We start from the raw sequence: 21,700 nt of genomic DNA, 5'->3' as shown, positions 1-21,700 counted from the left end.
TCAAAGTTATATAAGTGTTATTGTCCAGATCCCTTACCTTGAGTTTCTCAAACCGATCATTCAAGGATGCAACCTGATGGTCTCGGTGACGACCCACCAGTTTGCATAAGGCACAGATCAACTGGTCGTCAGTTACACAGTACATATTCACTTTCTCATTCTCGTGGTCCAGGCAGGTGATTCCTCGAAGATGTGTGTCTGGCACTGGTTCTACCAGGCGGTGGCTGGTGAATGGTTTCTTGTTAGGGTGTGTGGCCCGCAGACAACGGTCACAGTAGGAGACCTCACAGGTGATGCATGTTTTCACTGCATCCCTTGGTGGGTCCTGCTCACAGAATTGGCAAGCAATTTTTTCACTAGACATGGCGGTGCTGGGCCTGTAAGTCCTCTCCCGGCGGTTCTCACTTGGTGAATTGGGCCCACTGACGGAAGCCTTCTGGAAGCGATCAATAATGTTCTGGAGTGTCACATTCCTCTTGAGGCCATCTAGGCCCCGGTGGTTCAGTGAGATAACATACCTGCAGGTGGGACACTGGAAAGCTGTAATGGGTTCAATGGATTCACCAGAGCTGCAGCTCGAGACCAAGATGCGATGGGCACAGCTGAAGCAGAGGCTATGAGCACAAGGGAGAAGAAGGGGGTCTTCAAACAACTCTAGACAGATTGGACAGGTCAATTCAGACTCCAGTGTTTCCATCTTTAGTGAAAATAATCCTGTTGAGGCATTAAGAACCACAGAGGCTGGGCTTTCACCTGCAAGGAATTACAAAGCAAGAGTCATTAAGCACTTCCAAAGGAAAAGGGGGCTAGAGTACAACTGCACACTAATGGAAGTTTTGCACATTGGACTCCCCGGGGATGCTTGAGCAATAGGAAAGCAATCTAGAAATTATTCAGAAAACCTTTCTGCCCGTCACCCACTCAAACCTTGCTTTTGAAAATGCCTGTGTTTCTTTTCCCACACTGATAAACAGAACTGAGTGACATCCTCTGAATCCTGGTTTACTGATTAACATCATCATTCCAGCTCACGACACTAGTGTGGATCATTCCTTCACATATTCTCCACTGGCATCCCTTGTCCTGCACTATGATGAGCCAGAGGCTCTGCAAAATTCTCAGTCTCTAATCTTTGATATCATTGTCTATTTTCACTTCAAGGTAAAATATAGGGACTGCTCCTATTTCACATCCAGTAGAAGGAAAACAAGGCCATATTTCAAACTAACTCTCTACTTCCTGAAATGAAGCCAGCCAGCAGGCCTGTATAAAAAAAGAAGAGGGAAATTCAGAAAAATCTAGTTGGGGTAAGATAATATGCTCTTTTTTGAGCGTACAATTTAATTACTTCCTATTACCTCACAAGGCAATTTGTTCTACTTCATTTGTAGTAAATTGAGTTACTAGAGATGATAGTTACAAAAGATGATAGTTTTCATTTTCACTTTCTGCCCTCAACTTCGGAAAACCCATCATCCCACCAAGCTGCATTAGAAATTATTTCAATTTGTTTAGTTAGTAATAGTTACTGATCAATGATGAAGTCATACTACCTTGTGGTTTCTGTTTGGTTTTATTATTAAACAGCTAGTACAGGTCTGCTATGAAAATCATGTGCCTTTTTACATTTCCTAAAAGCTAACATGGTACAAATCAACATCTAGATCGAAGTTGGCAAGAGAAGCAGCCAGAACTTTTCAGATCTCATAACCCTTGGATGTATTAGAGAGTTAAATAAGTCACCCAACTCACAAGAAACTATCCTATTGGTTTTTTTAAAAAAGCTTTATTCATTTTATTACAAAGTCAGATATACAGAGAGGAGAAGAGACAGAGAGGAAGATCTTCCGTCCGATGATTCACTCCCCAAGTGAGCTGCAACGGTCGGTGTGCCGATCTGATGCCGGGAACCAGGAACCTCCTCCAGGTCTCCCACACGGGCGCAGGGTCCCAAAGCTTTGGGCCGTCCTCGACTGCTTTCCCAGGCCACAAGCAGGGAGCTGGATGGGAAGTGGAGCTGCCAGGATTAGAACTGGTGCCCATATGGGATCCCGGGGCGTTCAAGGCGAGGACTTTAGCCGCTAGACCATGCCGCCAGGCCCTATCCTATTGGTTTTTGCATAGGCATTTCTGAGCTGAACATACAGATTCTTACTGCCACTGCTCTTCCATTAATTACAATCACAAAACATAAATATTCCGAGTTAGTCATAACTAAGGAAAAACATAAAATATCTTATGGATGGAAAATGTTACTCTTACTTATGGAAAAGAAAAATATATCTTTTTCTTTGAAGTAGATCTGTTTACCATTTCACCATCATTGGATATACTCATCAGGGCTTGATGATTTGATTCTGCCATTGATATTTGCTCAGATACTGTCACTTGCCAGTGATATATGCACAGCCCTCTCACAGAATGCATTCAGTTTTGAGTGCAATCAGACTCTGTGCATAAGTACGATAGATACACACATAAAAGCTATTGCTAAATCAAACTTTTTAAGTACAATGAACTAACTTACTTCTTTAATGGGAACCTACAGCAAACTGAGCCATAAAACTGAAGACTTTGAAAAAAAAAACTGAAGAATTTGACACGAATGTACTCATTCTCAGTTAGTTTAGTAGTTTCAAATGCGTGTACAGACACTTTTCAAAAAATAACATGTGTGCTATTTTTATTTTACAATTTACAAGTGTTGGAAATTTTTTGACCAGTAAGTCATACTTTACAACATCTATCAGCATTTATCTACAGATGAAAAAGTAAAACAAACAAAATGTAAATATATCTTAGTATATTACAATTGGAAAAGCCTTTAGAGATGAAGGATTTCCATTTAAGGTATAAATACTGCTTTGGACTGCGCCACCTAATATCCCTCAAACAGTTGAATTCAGTGCGGCAACAAAGGAGCTTGTTTTGCTCCCTACACACACACACACACACACACACACACACACACACAGCCTATTGCTCTGATTTCCTGTTCTTTTACAGGTAGCATCATACAAGTGTAAAAACTGAGTTCTCTAACTTACATGTTTATCATTGTAATCACTGATGACTTCCAGAAAATTCTGTTTTAATCTATTTATACATCTCTATCTCTAGCTGACACTGCCTATCCCTTAAGAACCGAAACGATTTCATATTTTTGTTCACTACACAGTACTTTCCATGGTATTCAATAATTGTTAATGAAGTTTTCTTTAAAGTAAAAGTAACAATGTGGGCTCTGGTATTTACTGAGTGCCTGCTTTACATCAAGTACTATGTTAAGCACTTAACATACATTGTTTCATTAGAGTCTTTCAAGAAGCCGGTGAGAAAAATACCATTATTACAGCCATGAGCAGAGGCCAAGCTAATGCCAATGCCTGTTCTCTTTCTCCTACACTTTGATTTCAAACATCTAACCACCTTCACTGAAGTTTATCTTGACCATTTACAAGAAGTTTCCTGAACAGCATGTTTCCGCTTCTATTTTTGTCCCTGTTTGCATCTGAATTCCTCAAATCAGTCTACCTCATTCCAACTCCCTTCCAGAATCATATCTCTTTCCTCCAGGCCCATCTCCGCCTCACACCGTACTTCTCTCACTATCTCTTCTAGAACCACATGTCTGCATTCTTCAGTGTCTGTGTTGGAAGTTGCCTGGGTTGGTTGAGAGCAGTGCTGAAAGGTATGCGTACATGTTGAAACCTATATAAAAACTATTAGAGGAGCACAGCTCTGGAAGTCTTAGGAGAGTGCTATACAAATTCTTTTCTGCAAAGGAAAAGCTTCATTTGTTCCCAAGTCAATATAGCACTTGAACTTTATTTACTACGAGATAAGCTGGGGAAAAGCAAGCTATGGGTCAGTATTGCCTTCTGTGAGGTCAAAGTAGGATTTTAAACCAGGGATTTCTGAACATCCCACAAACTGCTTTGAGAATGTTGGTTGTGTGTCATATATGCATTTTTATGGCGAAAGAGGAGAATGTCCCATGGCTTTAAAAAGATTCTCAAGAGGAATCTTGACAGAAAACAGTCAAGTATCAGTGCTCTAAAATACTCTAACTTAATTGACTTCAGCTCTACAGAGAATATTAGGAATGTTGTTATCTTTTGTTGACTATCATAAGTACCTTTTCTGTACTGCTTCTATGTTTTTCTATCTTATTACCATATAGTAACATATGTAATATATGTATAGTACAGGGAGTATACTGTGTATATATACCTATATTACATATGTATATATGTATACATGTATGCATACATGTACAGATATGTAGTATATGATGTATAACATATAATATATGTAAATAACAGCTATAGTCAATTTGGGGGAATCAAATGCTTTTTCAAGTTTCTTCAAATATCTTCAAAACAACTTCATTATCTCTTTAATTATTGAGACCTCTTTGTTCTGGTTACTCCCAATAATTTGTCATTCTTTCAACTATACTTCACTTTCTCTTTCAATGTATTATCTCATTTAATTTTCTCAACTCTCTAAAACACAGGCATTAGTACTACAAAAAATGTAACGTCCAAAGTCACATTTGTGTGCAACTAGTAAAGCTACTTAGAATAAAACTCCCCAAATAAACCTATAAACTTATGCTTGACTAATTTTCAGCAAAGATTGACATTGTTCAATGTAAAAAAAAATCTTTTCAACAAATAACTGATATACACATGCAAAAAAAATAAAGATGAAACCGGACTTTATACCACATGTAACATTTAACCAAAACAAATAGATAACAAAATATAAGGGCTGAAACTACGAAATTCTTGGAAGAACAGATGTATGTAAATCTCTGTGGACTCAGACTAGACAGCAGTTTCTTATACAAATTCAAATACACAAACAAAGAAAATATAAATAATACTTCATGGGCTGATGCAGTGGCATAGGAGGCTAATCCTCAACTTGCAGCACTGGTATCACATATGGGTACCAGTTCATGTCCTGGCTGCTCCATTTCCGATCCATCTACCTGCTAATGGACTAGGAAATCAATGGATGATATCCCAAGTCCTTGGGCACCTGAACCCATGTGGGAGATCTGGAAAAAGCTTCTTTGGAAGCAGCTCCTGGCTCCCAGCTTTCAGACTAGCTCAGCTCTAGCTGTAGCAGATATTTTAGGAGTGAGCCAGCATACTGAAGATCTGTGTGTGTGTGTGTGTGTGTGTGTGTGTCTGTAATTATGACTTTCAAGTGAAATAAATAAATCTTTAAAAAATAAATAGTACAGGCCTGGTACGGTAGCCTAGTGGCTCAAGTCTTTGCCTTGCATGCACTGGGATCCCATATGGGCAGCCGTCCATGTCCCGACCGCTCCACTTCCCTTCCAGCTCCCTGCTTGTGGCCTTGATGGGCAGTGGAGGATGGCTCAAAGCCTTGGGGCCCTGCACCCGTGTGGGAGACCCAGAGGAGGCTTCTGGATCCTGACTTTAGTTTGGATCAGTTCTGGCTGTTGCGACCACTTGGGTAGTGAACCAGTGGACGGGAAGATCTTTCTTTCTGTCTCTCCTTCTCTCTGTGGGTCTGATATTCCAATAAAAATAAATATTTTTAAAATAAATAGTATTTCATAAAAATTTAAACCTTTAGTGCTCTAAACACCATCAACAAAGTGAGAGGACAAACCACAAAAGAACAATTAATTGCAAACCATACATCTAGAAATACCTAGAAATGCAAATATATAAAGAGACAGAAATATATAGAATATTACAAGTTGATAGTAAAAATATAGCCCGTTTTAAAATGGACACAGAGGAACTGATGTTGTAGACCAGCAGGTAAAGCCACCACCTGTGACACTGGCATCCCATAAAGCACTAGTTTGTGTCCTGGCTGCTCTACTTCCAACACAAATCCCTATTAACGAGTTGAAAAAAGCAGCAAAAGATGGCCCTAGTGTTTGGGCCTTTGCCACCCATATGGGAGACCCAGTGGAACTCCTGGCTTTCGCTTGGCCCAGTGCTGGCCATTGTGGCCATCTTAGGATTGAACCAATGGGTGTAAGATCGCTGTATCTCCCTCTCGCTCTGCAACTCCAAGTTTCAAATAAAGTAAATAAATCTTTTTGGAAAAAGACAGGGACTGTCATTTAGACTATCAATTAAGATGCCAGTTAGGATATCCTCATCCCATATCAGAAGATCTAAGTTCCAACTCCTACTCCTGCTGCCAGCTTCCATTTCAAATGGCAACCAACTGCTGGTTCCATAATCAAAACATAGTATATCTATATGGAATATTATTTGGCTATAAAGAAGAGCAAAATACTGATACATGCTACAATATGGCAGACCCTTGAAAACATCAGGCTAAGTGAAAGAAGCCTGCCACAAAAGACAATATATTATATGATTCCCTTTCTATGGAATGCCTAGAATAAGCAAACCCATGGAACAGAAAGTTAGATTAGTGGTTGTTATGGGCCAGGAAAGGGGAGGGAAAGGGAGTGACTGCTAAGAGCTACAGTTTCTTTTTGGTACGATGAAACGTTCTGGAGTTAAATAGTGGTGATGGTTATAAAACTTTCTGAAGATACTATAAAACTGAACTATATAGTGCTAAACGGTGACTATTAGAGTAAATTACCTCTTATTTTTTTTAAAAAAAGATTCAAACTCAGGTCTGTCAGACTCAAGAGTATAAACAGCCAGCGTACCACACGGCCAATTGTGTAATTATGTAATAAGTATAAATTTTGTTGGATTTTTTGCTCGTCTCCATTGTTTTTCTAGGTCAGTGACACCATCTCTACATTTTACAATACAATGGCGTCAATGATCACTACCTATCAGAAAAATCTCAGTTCCCAATTTTGATTCAATTCAATAATATTTAAATGGTTTCTGAAAACATTTTACTCCTATTATCACAGAATACTTTCAACAGGAGAAAATAAGGTGACAAAAATAAAATGATAGCAGAGAGTTGCAACTTCAAAAAGCTTGTGTGTCTAATCTATGCAGATTTAGGGATGTGCTAAAGTTAAAGACAGGATGAGAACCTGATAAGGGAGACCCAATGACAAGTAATGAAGCTCCTACTAGAAAACATGGCCTGACAAGAGAGGACAGAATCAATTGCCCTATTAAGAAAAAAAAATGCCAGCATCCACAGACCTTTATTTTCCTTCCAAATCTTTACATGACTGTCACGTAATCAAATATGTATGTTTATGCATTTGCCCTGGTCCAATTTTTAAAATAGCTTTATACTAATCCCCCTACAGGCTGAAACCCCCTGAAAAACGAAGTCCATGAGAGTAAACTACAGGAAGGTATCAAAAGCTTGTGTGGCTGAGTAGGACTACAAAAGAGGAATTTCAATAAACATGATTAACATAAAAAGAATGCATTCTAACATTTATAAAATGAACGGTTGATTTAAGCATCGTCTTCCAAGTCCAGCATTTGGTTAACTTTGATCACGAGATAAGCCATGATCTACACTTGGCAGCATTCTATCACTTCAGATGTTATTTGAGCATAATTAAATGCCCATTTATTTCAACAGTTAATATTCCATTTCGTTTTCATCTTCTAGGTCAGCAGAGCATGGCTCTGGGCTATGACTACCCCCCTAAGGACTCACCATCTCCTCCTCTTCACAGAAAATCCCTGAGTGTGAAATCAAGCCTAATCTCAAGATGGGACACTGGGAGTTGAACTGAGTTGCTGTGTAATTTTTTACAAGTCTATATAAAATAAGCAGATTTAAGATATCTTGTTATTGCAAAAATTAACATCACAAGAACTCTTCCTTAAAAATACTAGAACCTATCTCCATGCCTTGGGGGGTGGGACAATCAAATGAATCCTGGCTTAGTCTAACATTTCTCAACTGTAAAATGTCATTCAAGTTGGACTAGAATCATCAGGTAATCTCCTTAAAATACTTTCCTGCCCTGGCATCCTATTATTTTAGAGCCCCTTCCAACCGTAACCAAATAGAAAAGATACCTTGGATTATTCTAAGCTATCACCTTAAATCATAAATTCTATGTTTTTTTTTCAGTGTGATTAAAAAGACTAACAAAGGATAGATATCTAGAAATAAGCAAATGGAAAAAGCGAAGTACATAACTTTCATTTTCTAAGGCACTGAAGTACAGAAGTACAGTGTATTATTTTATCTGTTATATGTAAGTAAGATATGATGAGCATTCCCACGGATGACTAAAAATAGGAAAGGGGGAATCCCACGGAAGTCGAAAACTAATGAGCAGTCATTTATGAATGGAAAAAAAGTAAGATATCCATTAGGATTAAGAAAAGACCTATTGTGGCCAGTTTTATAGCATAGCAAGCTGGGCTGCCACCTGTGACACCAGTATCCCATATAAGTTCCAGTTCAAGTCTTGGCTGCTCCACTTCTGATCCAGCTCCCTACTAATGCACCTTGGAAAACAGTAGAAGATGGCCCAAGTGCTTGGAGCCCTGCATCCATGTGAAAGATCCTGGCTACCGCCTGGCCTAGTCCTGCCAATTAGGATCATTTGGGGGATAAACCAGTGAATACAAGCTCTCTGTCTCTCCTTTTGCTCTATTACTCTTCCTTCTAAATAAATGTTTTAAAAAGGAAAGGAAAGCATGCATTGAAGTTCAAATCATTGGGAACACAGGGGAAACAATGCATAGAAACACAGAAAAGTATGAGGCTAGGTGCTCAATAATCACAATCACAACAGTCAAAGTCATTATTTTATCTTATCCTCATAATAGAGCCTGGTTACAGTCCTGGATCTAAAGTGAACATGCAGAGTGATCACAGGATTCAAATACTTTGGGCTACAGCTTCCTCATCTATTAGGCTCGTACAAGGATAAAAACAAAATAAAATTCTTAACTTGCAGGAGCTGGTTTGGTGGTGCAGGAAGCTAATCATCTACCCCGTGGCACCAGCATCCTATAGGGGTGCAGGTTTGTGTCCCAGATGCTCTACTTCCAATGCATCTCCCTGTTTACGGCCTAGGAAAGCAGTGGAGGATGGCCCAAACATTTGGGACCCTGCACCCACATGGGAGGCCAGGAAGAAGCTCCTGGCTCCCAGCCTCAGATTAGCTCAGCACCATTGTAGCCATTTGGTGAGTGAATCAGGAGATGGAAGACATTCTCTGTCTCTCCTCTCTCTGTTAAATCTGTCACTCAAATAAAAATAAATCTTTAAAAATACTTTTTCGTCATATATTTGCAAAAGATAAATTCAAAACAAGTTATTAAGAAAAGTCAAAACCTTTGAAAATCCTTCCCAAACACATGGTTGGCAGAACAGAGGCCAATCACACTCTCACAACACTTCTGGAGGACCGTGGATCTGATTGTGATACATTATCTTACAATCATAGGTCACCCCTAAAACTGGCATCCCCCCAAGGGAAGAACTGCCTCTCTTCTTTTCTCTTAAGATTTCATCACGAAACCACAAGAGAGCTTAGGACTGGAGGCAGATTACCAAATGGTAGAGAGCACTAGAGCCAGTTCCCTTCATAGGTTATTAAAGCCTACTTAACATTTTACAGTGTGTGGATTTAATGATATTTTCTTTTTACTCATGAGCTCCTAAATCCACCATTTGTGTATTTTATACATGAGAGTTATCACAAGCACAAAAATGAATGATCAGCATAGCAGAACTAAAAGTCCTAAATCTGCATCAAATGTAAAAAATTAATCTAAGTAACCAAGAAACGGATTTTCCAAGGTAACACATGAGAGCTGACAGGGATCCTAGGTACAACTCATAAGGCTTTTATCTTAATGCAGATTATACTGGCAGTTTCAGGTTGGGAACAAATTAAGAACAAACTTAATTTACCTACTGCTACTGGTACAGCTTTCAATCTATTCCAGGGCTGCTTCTTCCAACCTTTGTTACTCAGTGAATTATTAATAAATTTTTAAATGTCCTGTGATATACCTGGATAGGCGGTTATGTCTACTTCTACAGAATAAAATGGATTGTATTGTGTGTGTGTGTGTGTGTATATGTGTGTGTATATATATATATGTGTGTGTATGTATGTATGTATGTATATATATGACATTCTGTTGAGTGGTGGACTAAGACAATCCCAAGTTCAAGTCAGAAACAAGGAACAGAGAACAGAGGCCTATTTGAAATCAAGCGTCTACTCCCCTGGGAATCATGTGGATCCTAGCAACACTGAACAAAGGGCTATAGACAAAGTGATCCTAGATTCTGACTGTAAATCATTTTTCTGTGTCTCAGCTCCACATATTCAGACATTTTTCTGTCACGAATTAGCCCTGTCTGCCATACCCATACATTATGCTCCTGCCCAGGTAAACGGCAAATACTGTGCGTTTGTGTTTCAAGGGGGTTTAGATTATATAATGGGTTTGTTATCAGATTGTCTGGTCTCTGTAAGAGGTTGATCCAGAGACCAGGGGACACTATTCATCAACCACAGGAGTCTGATCTGCAGGGAAGATGTTGAGACAAAGCCCAACCTCAGGTAGTCAAAGCTCTACAGGGAGGTAAGAACCCAAATAAGATAATTCTTATAAATGATAGCTTGCTAACCCTCTTAGGCTGAGCCAACATCCTAGAATGTAATCAGGTGAACCCCATGTGGATAAGGGAATGAGATGTTGACACAATACTCAAAATTCATCGTCCTATACTTTAAACATCTTACACCATCTCAGTAGTTATAGGATTTCTAAAGGGAAATTTCAGGTGCTGGGAATTTGACTATCTGAAAGAATCTATCTCCCTATGATCAGAAGGAAGGGGAAGATAGGAGAGAAACAACTGGACAAAGTAAACAGAAAACTCTTCGCAGAGTTTAATCCATGAAAATGAAAGAGAAATATCCTTGGAGGAGAGGAAATTTTTCTTTTTTAAAGGAACTAGCAGTCTGCACAGGGGGATAATTGGAGTTGATATTTGTCATCACAAAACCACTCATCCGGTCTTTTCACCTGCTAGGGTAAACCAACACACTGGTTGAGAAACACTTTCCTGGTCTCTTCTGTACATTGCTCAGTGATGCACACAATGTTTTTTTGTTTGAGAAACCTGAAATGTAGACATTAGCACACAAATTAGACATTCCTTGTTTCCAAAATTTTATTCATCAAAAAGTAAATGGTTTCAGGCTCAGCTAAACTTTTGAATATCCAGAATGCCAGAATGAATGTGTAACATTTTGTATTTTGATGATGCAATGCTAGAAGTCAACTTAAGGGGGAGATGCTTCATAAACACAGAGCCTCATCTCTCCCGCCCCCCACCATGAGAGGACAGAAATTCAATGCTGATTGGAAGCAGAGCACCCCCTCAAACATCAGCCATGTCCCGGACCTAACACTAGGAAGCTACTGATATGAAACCACCAGAACAGACACTGGAACATGCTGTGCCTTGGCTATGTCTTCACCCTTATTATGGCTCTATGTACCTGTTGAAAAAGAGAGATCGAGTTCCAAGGGCAGGGCTGAAAAAACAATATTCCTGGGGGAACTCCTATACCGACAAAACTGTATCGTGGAAAATAACAATAATGATAATAATAAATACAAAAAATGGCATTTCCTCCAACTTCCTTCTAAGCCAATGAGGCTTGCTGAGTGATAAAGAACATACTCCTGTAGTTTCCTTCCCAACTACTGTAATGTCAGCAGATTTTATGGGAGAAGGGATGAGCGAGGGGACAAGCTCACTACCAAGAGCAGTATCTGGATACAATTATGAGACTCCACTGGCAACACTTTAGGATCAGCAAGTTGGAGCAAGTTGCCTTGTGCTTAGAGGGATTAACTAAACCAATTTCATCTAAATCAATTTGCACTGTTCAGATACGTTTGAGAAGGAACCAAGTCACTTTGATTTGCAGCAGTACTCCCTGGGGGTGGCCTTGCAAGGTATAACAGGCTGGATGAGAATTCCAGGAGTTAAGTCTCCCTTTCTGTAACGAGCCCCTATCTGTACTCTACACAGGCCCTCCCTGTACTAATTCTGGGGCTGCAAGTATGAAGTGAGGCCTAGAACAAGGAGGAGGCCAAAATACTGTGCCAAGACTGGGGTCTCAGCCAGTCAGTAAAGGACTATACACAATATAGCTGCTTAATAAATACTGTTGACTCATTGCTGTGAGCTGCTAATGATGCTTATATAGCCATGTCTAAAATATTTGTGCCAGTTTTCATTAGAAATTAACTAACTGCCTCCCCTTATAAGCTAAAAATGGGTGAGGTTATGTTTTTAAATGGGACTGACTCAGATTGTTAGGTTAGAGTACATTAGATATAATTTAAACCTTGACTTAAAATCATTATGATTATCTGTGTGCCAAATTGTATGTATGTTTTCATTCAGTTGTACACACATGGAGGGAAAACAGATTTAGGGTGTAAGTACACTAATGGATTTGGCTTCCAAAGGGTTAATGATGGCAAACTAAGGTTTCCCATAAACTAGCAATCTTACTTGTACCCAATCCACTAACCCAATAAAAGGTAAATGAAGTGCTTTCTTTGAAAAGTATAATGCTGAGGGTTTATAGAACTCTTTCATCTTCAAAGGACCAAGGCAAGACTCACAATGCCCAACACACAATATCACGCCTTTTACAGAAATGCACCAACTATGAAAGAAAGGTCATGGGGAAGTGCTAAGGTCATATGGCCAGTGCCACATCAGATGTGTGACGAACTCTCCAATCTTCAGCTTTCCTAGACTTCGCAAACATCAACTCATGAGGAGCACTTAGGAGAAATTTAATTCACATTACGTATCTGCAGCATATTAACTCATTGGGCAGGAACAAATAATAATAAAAAAATGCAACTGTTAGGCCTTTGGGGCAGTGATGAGTAGTGAGGAGGTGGAAAGGAAGACGTGTGGCATGGGGGCTGATCTTCTGGTTGGCAGAGTGAAAGTGCCCCCCAAACAGACGAAAACCGGGGGAAGGATCTGCTGATCCGGGATCCCTTCTATTTGCAACACTGCCGGAGAGCAGACTGGCTGACTGGGAGGAAACACAGGGTTGTAGGCAGCCCTCACAACCCAACTTGAGATTGGACTAGGCAACACACACAGTACTTGTCTGTTACACAATTTCCAATATACTGTATTCTCTTAAAAGCAATCCTCCTTAGAGCCACCCAGTCATTGCCATCCACTGGCCTCCACATTCTGAATCCTCAAAAGGGTAAATTAATTGGTTGAAAAAGCAAAAAGTGGTGTGCCTGGGAATGCGTAGATGAATGGGCAAAAGGGTGAACACAGGCTGAAGGGTTGCTGGGATAGCGTGGAGGAGAGGGGGAGGGGAGGGGGCAGTGTTGGAATTCTGCCCGGGGAAGAAATGTAGGTGCTTTTGTCATAGGAAGAAGTTGTGCGACCCTGAAGGTGGTAGGGGTGTGTGGAAGAAACGAGGGAAAGTGCAGAACGCCTGTGCTCCCTGAGATCCAGACCTGCTCTCAAAGAAACGCCTCCGAAAAATAATGTGCCACACACGAAGTGTGAACTAACCTAAACCAGCAACGTTTCTGTAAATCAACTCCACCGTCATTTAGTTGATACTTATGAGCGAGCAATGAAAAAAACCCCAGTCTCCCTGATTCAGTTGCAGTCTGTCCTGCGGAGATATGTAAGTTCCCCCCCCCCCCCTCCACACAGCTGCTTTCACAGCTAGGCCAGAAATAAGCAGCCACCAAAACAGAGCCCGGAGGCTCTTTCCCGCGGCAGAAAAAGGATTAAGTTTCGCCTGGCCTTCCCGCCAGCAGAGTATCCGCGGCGGCATCGCCCCGCTTGCTGCGCCAGCCCCACGGGACACGGGCGCCTCCCGGGGCCCACGAGGCTGCGGGTCACCGAAGCGTGGGAAGGCGGCGGTGCCCTTTCCCAGCCTCGCGCCCAGGCACCCGGGGACAAGGGCTCGCTCGCCAGCAGCCCTGGGCCCGGCTCAGCTCCTGGGGAGGCCTCGGGCCGCGTTCCGCCCCGCACCCAGGAGTACAAACTCAGTCCCAGGAGAGGTAGGGACAGCCAGCAACAGCAAGCCCGAGATCCCAACTACGTGATCGGGGAACCAGAGCCGGACCGGGGCTGACGCCACCGCCTCTTGCCTCGCGGCTCCCTCTCTCTAAACCTCCCAAACCCTGGAGCCCGACACCAGCGCCGGGCCCGGCGGCATGTGAAGAGCGGCCGCAGCCGGGGCCGAGAAACAGCGAACGGGCGGGCGAGGACACCCGACCCTTAGGGCCGCGGCGGAGGGGGCGCGTTTTACCCATAGCGTTCCCAGGTGCCAGCCATCTCCTCCGCGCGCCAGGGACCGCCGGGTGCTCGCCTGCCTCCTCAACGAGCTGGCTTGGGCTCCGGCGCGAGCTCCCGGGCCGCCGCCACCACTCTAGGCCGCCGCCCGCCGCAGCTGCCGCTCCGCCGCCGCCGCCGCCACCGCCACCGCGCAGCAGCCAGGAATCCACCAGTCCGCAAGGCCCGTAGGGAACAAATAGCCCGGCGGCCGCGACGTTCTCGCGGTCGGCTCTCCCCGGCTGAACTTAAAAGAGTTTTCTTTCCCTCAGTCCAGGGGCAGCACCATGACACCACGGCAGCACCACACTGTCATTTCCGCCGCCGCAGAGGAAAAAAAAAAAAGCAAGCGTTTCGCAAAGGCGGGGCGGGGGGGTAGTGGAGTGGGGGCTAACAGGGCTGGGGCTGACACCTCCAGGGAGCACCCGGAAGGGTCGCGGCAGAAGGGGCGCTGGGCCACCTTCCAGGGCTCACCTTCCGCCGCCCCCGCCACTCGCAGCTCCCCCAGCCCCTCCTCTCTAGAGGCGCGTTACATGTTTTCTCCCCTGGCAGGAGTGACCGGGGAAACCTGAGCAAGTACAGGCAACGGGTGGGTGGGGTTCGGGTTACTACTGTACCTACCAGCTGATTCCAGCAGCCTTTTCGCCAGCGCCTTGTCATCTTGAAGGAAGGCACACACGGAGAGGGGCTTGAGCCGGGATGTGATTGTGTGTGTGTGTGTGTGTGTGTGTGTGTGTATGAGAGAGAGAGAGAGAGAGAGAGAGAGAGAGAGAGAGAGAGAGAGGCAGCACGCAGAATAGAAATGCACGAGACTGATCAAACTGTTCTCCCACCCGCCACCCCCACCCTACTAGTACCCCCTAAACACAAACACCACCCCCACCGCCGCCGCACGCCGCCGCACGCCTCAGCCGCCAGAACAGAACCGCGAAAAAGGCCTCGGCAACTGCCAGTGAGGAAAGTGTGCCTGGGTCCACTGCACAGGTCCCGAAGAAGCAGCTGCTCTGTGCAAAGCTAACTACAGAGTAAAACAAAAATAGTGGAGGAGACAGAAAAGGGCAGACAATTGTAGGAAACCCAACCCCTATTTCTTTTTACAAAGGGAGAATGGCTGCATTTTATTGGCCTGGGACAAAAGTTGTGGAGATGGATTAAAGCCTTCAAATGAAAAAAAATAAATAAATAAATAACAAAATAGTTCCTTTTACACCTTCAAATCGTTGACCAGCAAAACGAGGGTCATTAGTAAGTGGACAATAGGGAGGATGCTAGTTATTCAGCGGCCGTGATAACCTGATTGGTCCGTTTGGAACCCAAGCGACTCCCATTGGTCTGGAGTCAGCCTGTCTGCCGACCTGTCATTGGCTGAGAGACCACAGCCCCACTCACAAGGTGGATGGTGAAGGGAAATAGGAGGAATCCCCAAGAGAGAGATTGTTTCTTACTTGGAGCCAAAGTTGAAAAGTAGGGAAAAGAAATAGTGTGAAACACCCCCTTCACCTAGTCCTCCCATTACTGTGCATGGGAACAAGTCCAGAAAAATTAAGGTAACTCTGGGTGTATCCTGTCCGGGAACCAATAGTAATTAGCCAACACCCCTGTTAAACAATGTGCTAGACAGAGCAGTGAGGTGGAAATGAAGGCAAAAATCACAACCAGGCCACCCTAATGAAATTCAAAATGAGTCACACCCAAAGTATACACAACAAAAGCGAAGATAAGTAAGTGGTGCTACATCAAACTTAGAAATATGTGCACAGCAAACAACACAACACAGCAAAAACGGCCAGCTACAGAATGGGAGATGGCAGGTTAGTACCCATAGTATATAAAGAATTCCCACAATTCAACAACAAAACAATGTTATCTAAAGGAGGGTAAGGTGATCAGCATTGTGGTGATCAGCCACAGACTGCTTGCTGGCATACCTTGTTAGAGTGCCTTTTTCATGGTCCAAGTGTTTTTCTTCCCTTCTGGTTTCCTCCTAGTGTGCCTGGGAAAGCATCAAATGATGGTCGAAGTACTTAGGCCCCTGCCATCTATAGGAAAGATGAGGATGGGGTTTCTGGATCTTGGCTTAGTCATGGCCCAGCACTGACTGTTGCAGACACTTGGAACATGAATTAACAGATGGAATGTCAATCTCTCTCTCTCTCTCTCCCTTGCTAGCTTGCTCTTGCTCTGCCTTTCAAATAGAAAAATAATTTGCCTCTTTCAAACCTGCCCTACAAATGATACTTCAAGATGTTCTCTTGACAGGAAAGAGGAGTAGCACCTACCAAAACCAAAGGCAAATGGGAAGAACATCCCAGTAAAATGACAACAGAAGACTAAACCAATGAACAACCCATTCTTTTTTTTTTTTTTAAAGATTTATTTTATTTTTATTACAAAGTCAGATATACTGAGAGGAGGAGAGACAGAGAGGAAGTGGAGCTTCCGGGATTAGAACCAGCGGCCATATGGGATCAAGGCGAGGACCTTAGCCACTAGGCCACACTGCCAAGCCCCTGAACAACCCATTCTTAAAATGACAGGACCAAAGTAACACCCATGCATATTAACCCTGAATATAAATGGCTTAAGCTCAAACGTCATAGATTAGTAGACTGGATCAAAAAACAAAACCCATCTGTTTATTGTCTGGAGGAGACACACTTCACCAACAAAGACCAGTGGAAACTATATCACATGGGTTTTGTTGTTTTCTGTTAGTTTCATCTCTTCAAAACACTTTTTTCTGAACAAATCATTCAATGACTCGTGGATCATACAGTAGCATCATTTTCTTCAAGAAGGTTCTTGATTTTCATTTCTTCAGCTACACGTTAGTCATTTAATAGCATGTTATTTAACTTCTTGGTATTGTTAATTTCTTTTTTCTCCCTGATGTTCATTTTGTTTTGTGGCTCTTCATTTAAGGGGATGCATAGTAGCTGTGTAATGGAGACTGTCATATCTAGTAACATGTCATTTAACTTCATGGCATTGTAAATTTCTATTTTTGTTTCTACTGTTGATTTTGTATTATGACTTTTCATTTAAGGGGATGTATAGTAGCTGTGAAATGGAGACTAACATCCAGATGTGAGGATACAATGTAGTATGCATCTCTACTTCCAGACAAAGATGGACTTACAATGAAACTGTTTACTATATCTTGACAATAGGATGCTGGACTCTCTGCCATTGTCCAAGCCCGCAATGATGGACATATGACTGTGTATGAAGAACTGTATGTTAGTAATGATATAGAAGAACTGGGGGGTGAGGGAATTGGGAAGGGAATAAGGGAATATGGAACTGTATCATAAAATGATAATAATAATAATAAAATGTAAAAAAAAGAAAAATAAATCTTTTAAAAGTGAACAAAGAACTTGAATAAGCATTTGTCAAAGAAGATATACAAATGTCCAATGAACACATTTAAAAAAAACTAACATGTTTGAGGACATCCTGTGGTTTTGAATCTATGTATTTATTTGTTTACTCATTTTTAAATATTTATTTTTTGGGAAGGCAGATATAAAAAGAGAAGATAGAGAAGGAGACAGAGAGAAAGATCCCCCATCCTCTGGTTTACTCCCCAAGTGGCCGCAATGCCAGAACTGAGCCAGGAATCAAGAGCTTCTTCCAGGACTCTCACACAGTTGCAGGGTTCCAAGGCCTTGGGCCACTCTCTGCTGCTTTCCCAGGCCACAAGCAGGGAGCTGGAAGGGAAGTGGAGCAGCCAGCATAGGAACTGGCACCCATATCGGATCCCAGCGGATACAAGGTGAAGATTTAGCCACTAGGCTATCGTATTGGGCCCGATTCTATTTATTTTATAACTGAATATTCTGCAGTGATCATTTCTTTGTAGATATCAAAAAATTAGAATATTCTCAAAAATAACAAGTGAGCCCAAAGTTGACTCAGAAATCAACTGATGCCTGAAAATCCTTCTTTAGTCTCGCATTTCACGATCCCCAGAGAGAGCTGGAGGATTTTCTAAAATGTGAAGAGATGTCAATGTTCATCATGGGCCTGCCAGTACAGAGCTAGCTAGCTCGTGGGAGACCAGCCAAGTCAAGTTTAGCTTTTGTCATCCTTTTGGAGCCATCCTCACCTTCCCATTCTAGCAGATTTCGTTTCCCCTGAGCCGCTTCTAGAGCTTTCAAACCAGAGCCTCGCTTACCAGAGCTTTAGCCAGAGCTCCCTAAGCTTCCCACGCAGGAACCCTGGTTCGGAACCTTTACTTTCCCTTGTTGAAAAATTAATTGCTTCTGGGTCTCTTTAATAAAAGCTCCTACTAAGTGATTAAAGAATTTAATCAACTTATTTGAGCTAAATGTTAACAGCTTCAATTTTCTCTCTATTAGTAGATGATATTTTAATTTTAACACAGACCTTCAGTATATTAACTCAAAAGAATGACTAATAGTGTGTGTGGGTGGGGTGGGGGTGGGGACATTTTGCTAATCATATCACACAAGCAGCAGCTTTGAAAATTTCCCTCCTTTCAGCGACTTTTATACACATTACACACTGTAAATGTATTAAAGTAGATGTTTTCTGGCAGGAGATGCAAAATGGCTAAGAGTATGTGATGAAAATTATTTGTGTAGACTTATTTAATGATTATCTTCGTATATAACATATGTTGGTTTTATTAACAAAATAGATCTGGTCCATGAAACAAAAAAGAGGTTTGACAGACTCAGCTAGAGGTGTTTAATTGAATTAATATGAAGCCAAGTCACCACACCACAGGCCTATATTGTGAAAGGGATAGCTCGTAGGCTTTTTTTTTTTTTTTTTTTTTGGTAGCTAAGAAAGGGGCTGGGGGTTGGGGCGGGGCTGGACGACTCCAGATACTTTCAGAAAGGCACAGAGCCCAGTCTGTTCCAGAAGGAAAAATCACAGAAGCGTGATTCTGTTGTGCAAGAGAATCTGCTACTGCAGAAGGAGACCTTCACACTGCTCTCCAAAGAAACAGCTAGTTGTCTGAAAGCCAGAGATTGACCAAAGGCTTTTTAAACCAGGGAGATTTTACCAGGATGGTGAGAAGCACTTTTGGCAGGGACTCATCAATAAGCACATTATTCTAAAACTAGTTGTGAAAGGACCCTGTAGGCTGCATAAGAGAGAGTGGTTCAAAATAAATATGTTCCCTCTATGGAGAAATGACATGTCTCTGATACTTCCTAACCTCCTTTGATTCATATTTTGCTGTTACTTTTATTTAAAAAAAATCGATTTTGTAAGTTATCTGAATTATTACATTTGTTAAAATAAACATAAACTGTTTCAGTGACATAGTGGTAGATATTTTCCTTGAATTTGAATGAGTGTGTGTTCAGACCAAAACCTGAAACGTAACACTGGCCTTGCCTTTTTTTAACCTAAGCAGCAGCGCCTGTCAGAGTCTAGCTTTCCTGACGCCATATGCCCCTGGGTTTCCTCTCATCTCATTGTCTAGAATTCTATTTCTTCCTCCTCCTACTCTTCCTCCTGTGATGGCTGGCAGACCCCAGGGTTCAGTGCTTGGCTCTTTCCTGCATCTACAGATACTCCCTAGGTGACCTCCACCCCGGTTTTAAGTACAATGCATGTGTCAATGGATCCTAATTTTGCCCTTACAGTTCAGACCTCTCTCCTCAGTCCAACTTGTATATCCAACTGACTCGCTTACATCTCCTTGTTGCTATCTCACAGGCAATGCTAACTAAAGTGACCATAAATTTCAGTAAATGGGATGAGCAAGCTGCGCAATGCAGGTACTGGGATGTCACCCTCAGTGCCTTCCTCTCCCCAGTGTGTAACTTTGAAATCTTGCTTTGGTGACCCCACTAACACTTTTCCCACTGTGCAATCAATATTGTAGTGATCTTTCCAAAATGGAAACCTAATCATTTTACTTTTGCTGCTTTTTAAAAACTTTCTGTATTTTCTTACCACCATTAGAGTAAAATTACACAAGTGGTCTGTATGACTCGGTGTTAGCTGGCCCTGTCTGCATCTCCAACCTCAACCTGTCCTATTCTTACCCTGGCTAACTACAATCCAAACACGTCGGCCTTTGATCCCCCTTTAACTACATCATACTGCTGCCCAACCCAGGAACTTTACATGTTCTTTCTCTTCTACTGAAGTACTCTTCTCTTCAGTCTTCTTCACATGGCTATCTAGTGCCTGGTTCCAAGTTACAAACATCACTTCCTTGGAGAAACCTTCTTTGACCACCATAACTAAATCCCTGAACATTGTTTTTTTAATGTATCACACCCATTCATTTGCTTGAGGGACTTTCTAGCTAAAATGATTACATATGTTTACCATACATACATATGTATACATACACACATGCACACATACTAGCAGGTACATATCATGAAAGCAAGGACTACCTCTCCTTGATGTATCTCCAACTCATAGTTTGTGCTAATATCTCCTGGATAGATGTCCATAAACAAGGAAGGTCCAGAGATGAGCTTTGTGAACTTGATATAGATTTACTCCAATCTTCAATCCCTCATTGATAGGACCTCTTTGAAAAACTCATGCCTTTATAGAAGGTTTATGTTAGGAGGCCAGATGAATTACTTAGGGTCTCAACTGTGCATGTGCCAGCACTTCACAAACAGACTTAAGGAATGGTAGAGCTTGTCTCTGTGGCCCCAGCAGTTAGCATGATTGGCTCTAACTAAAGGATCGGTAATCCAATCCAGTGCATGTGCTATACTGGCGTAGGGGTTGAGGTGCAGCTGGTTAGACCATCGCTTGAGATTTCCACATCTCATACTGGAGTGTCCATTTCAGTCCTGGCTACTCTGCGCTTCCACAGCAGCATTCCTACTAATGCACACCTTGAGGGGAAGCAGATGATGCTCTACATATTTGGGTTCTTTCCATCTAGGAGGGACACCCAGATGGAGTTCCTGGTTCCTGGCTTCTGCCTAACCAAGCCGAGCTCTTTGAGCCTTTGGAGAGTGAACCAGTGGATGGAAGTTCTTTTTGACTCGCTCTGTCTCTATCTCACCTTGCCTTTCCAATAAATAAACAAGTATTTTTTTTAAAGGAAAGAAAAAAGAAGCATTAATATCCCTCAGGATATTAAGTGGTGTTCTGAAGGGAAAAAATATTTGATTAAGCATATTTAAGAAATGCTACAGACTGAATCTCTTAGAGACTCACAAAACACATTAGCATTTGAAAGCTCTAAGAAGTCCTGCCAGAAGTAAGTCTTTTTTTTAGCTTTGTTTAGCATTTTCCAAGCATATTTGACCATGAAACATTTATGTTTTACTAACTTATTAATATCTCACAGGGCACCGGTATAGAGATGTGTATGTATATGTGTATGTATATCATGGATATTATCGAGTTAACATACGTTACATGGCAATGAATTCCAATGATA

The 21,700-nt window shown here is 42.0% G+C and overlaps 1 protein-coding gene across 2 annotated transcripts in view; it reads right to left on the bottom strand.

Moving 5' to 3' along the window:
* Window positions 1-15,045, bottom strand: part of MID2 (midline 2) — a 103,496-nt gene extending 88,451 nt beyond the window's left edge. The window contains exons 1-2 of one of the 2 annotated variants that reach the window (XM_036497808.2): window positions 14,917-15,045; window positions 38-753 (exon numbers count right to left, since the gene is read on the bottom strand). In XM_036497808.2, coding sequence (XP_036353701.1) covers window positions 38-697 — 660 coding nt within the window. In that variant the 5' untranslated portion in view covers window positions 698-753; window positions 14,917-15,045. Of the gene's footprint in view, window positions 1-37; window positions 754-14,272; window positions 14,626-14,916 lie in introns of those variants that run through there. The other variant, XM_004590177.3, reaches the window with a different exon arrangement.
* Window positions 15,046-21,700: the final 6,655 nt, after the last annotated feature.

The sequence above is a fragment of the Ochotona princeps genome, chromosome X (assembly GCF_030435755.1).
Source record: "Ochotona princeps isolate mOchPri1 chromosome X, mOchPri1.hap1, whole genome shotgun sequence".
Classification (NCBI taxonomy): domain Eukaryota; kingdom Metazoa; phylum Chordata; class Mammalia; order Lagomorpha; family Ochotonidae; genus Ochotona; species Ochotona princeps.
This window is presented reverse-complemented; position numbering and strand designations above follow the sequence as displayed.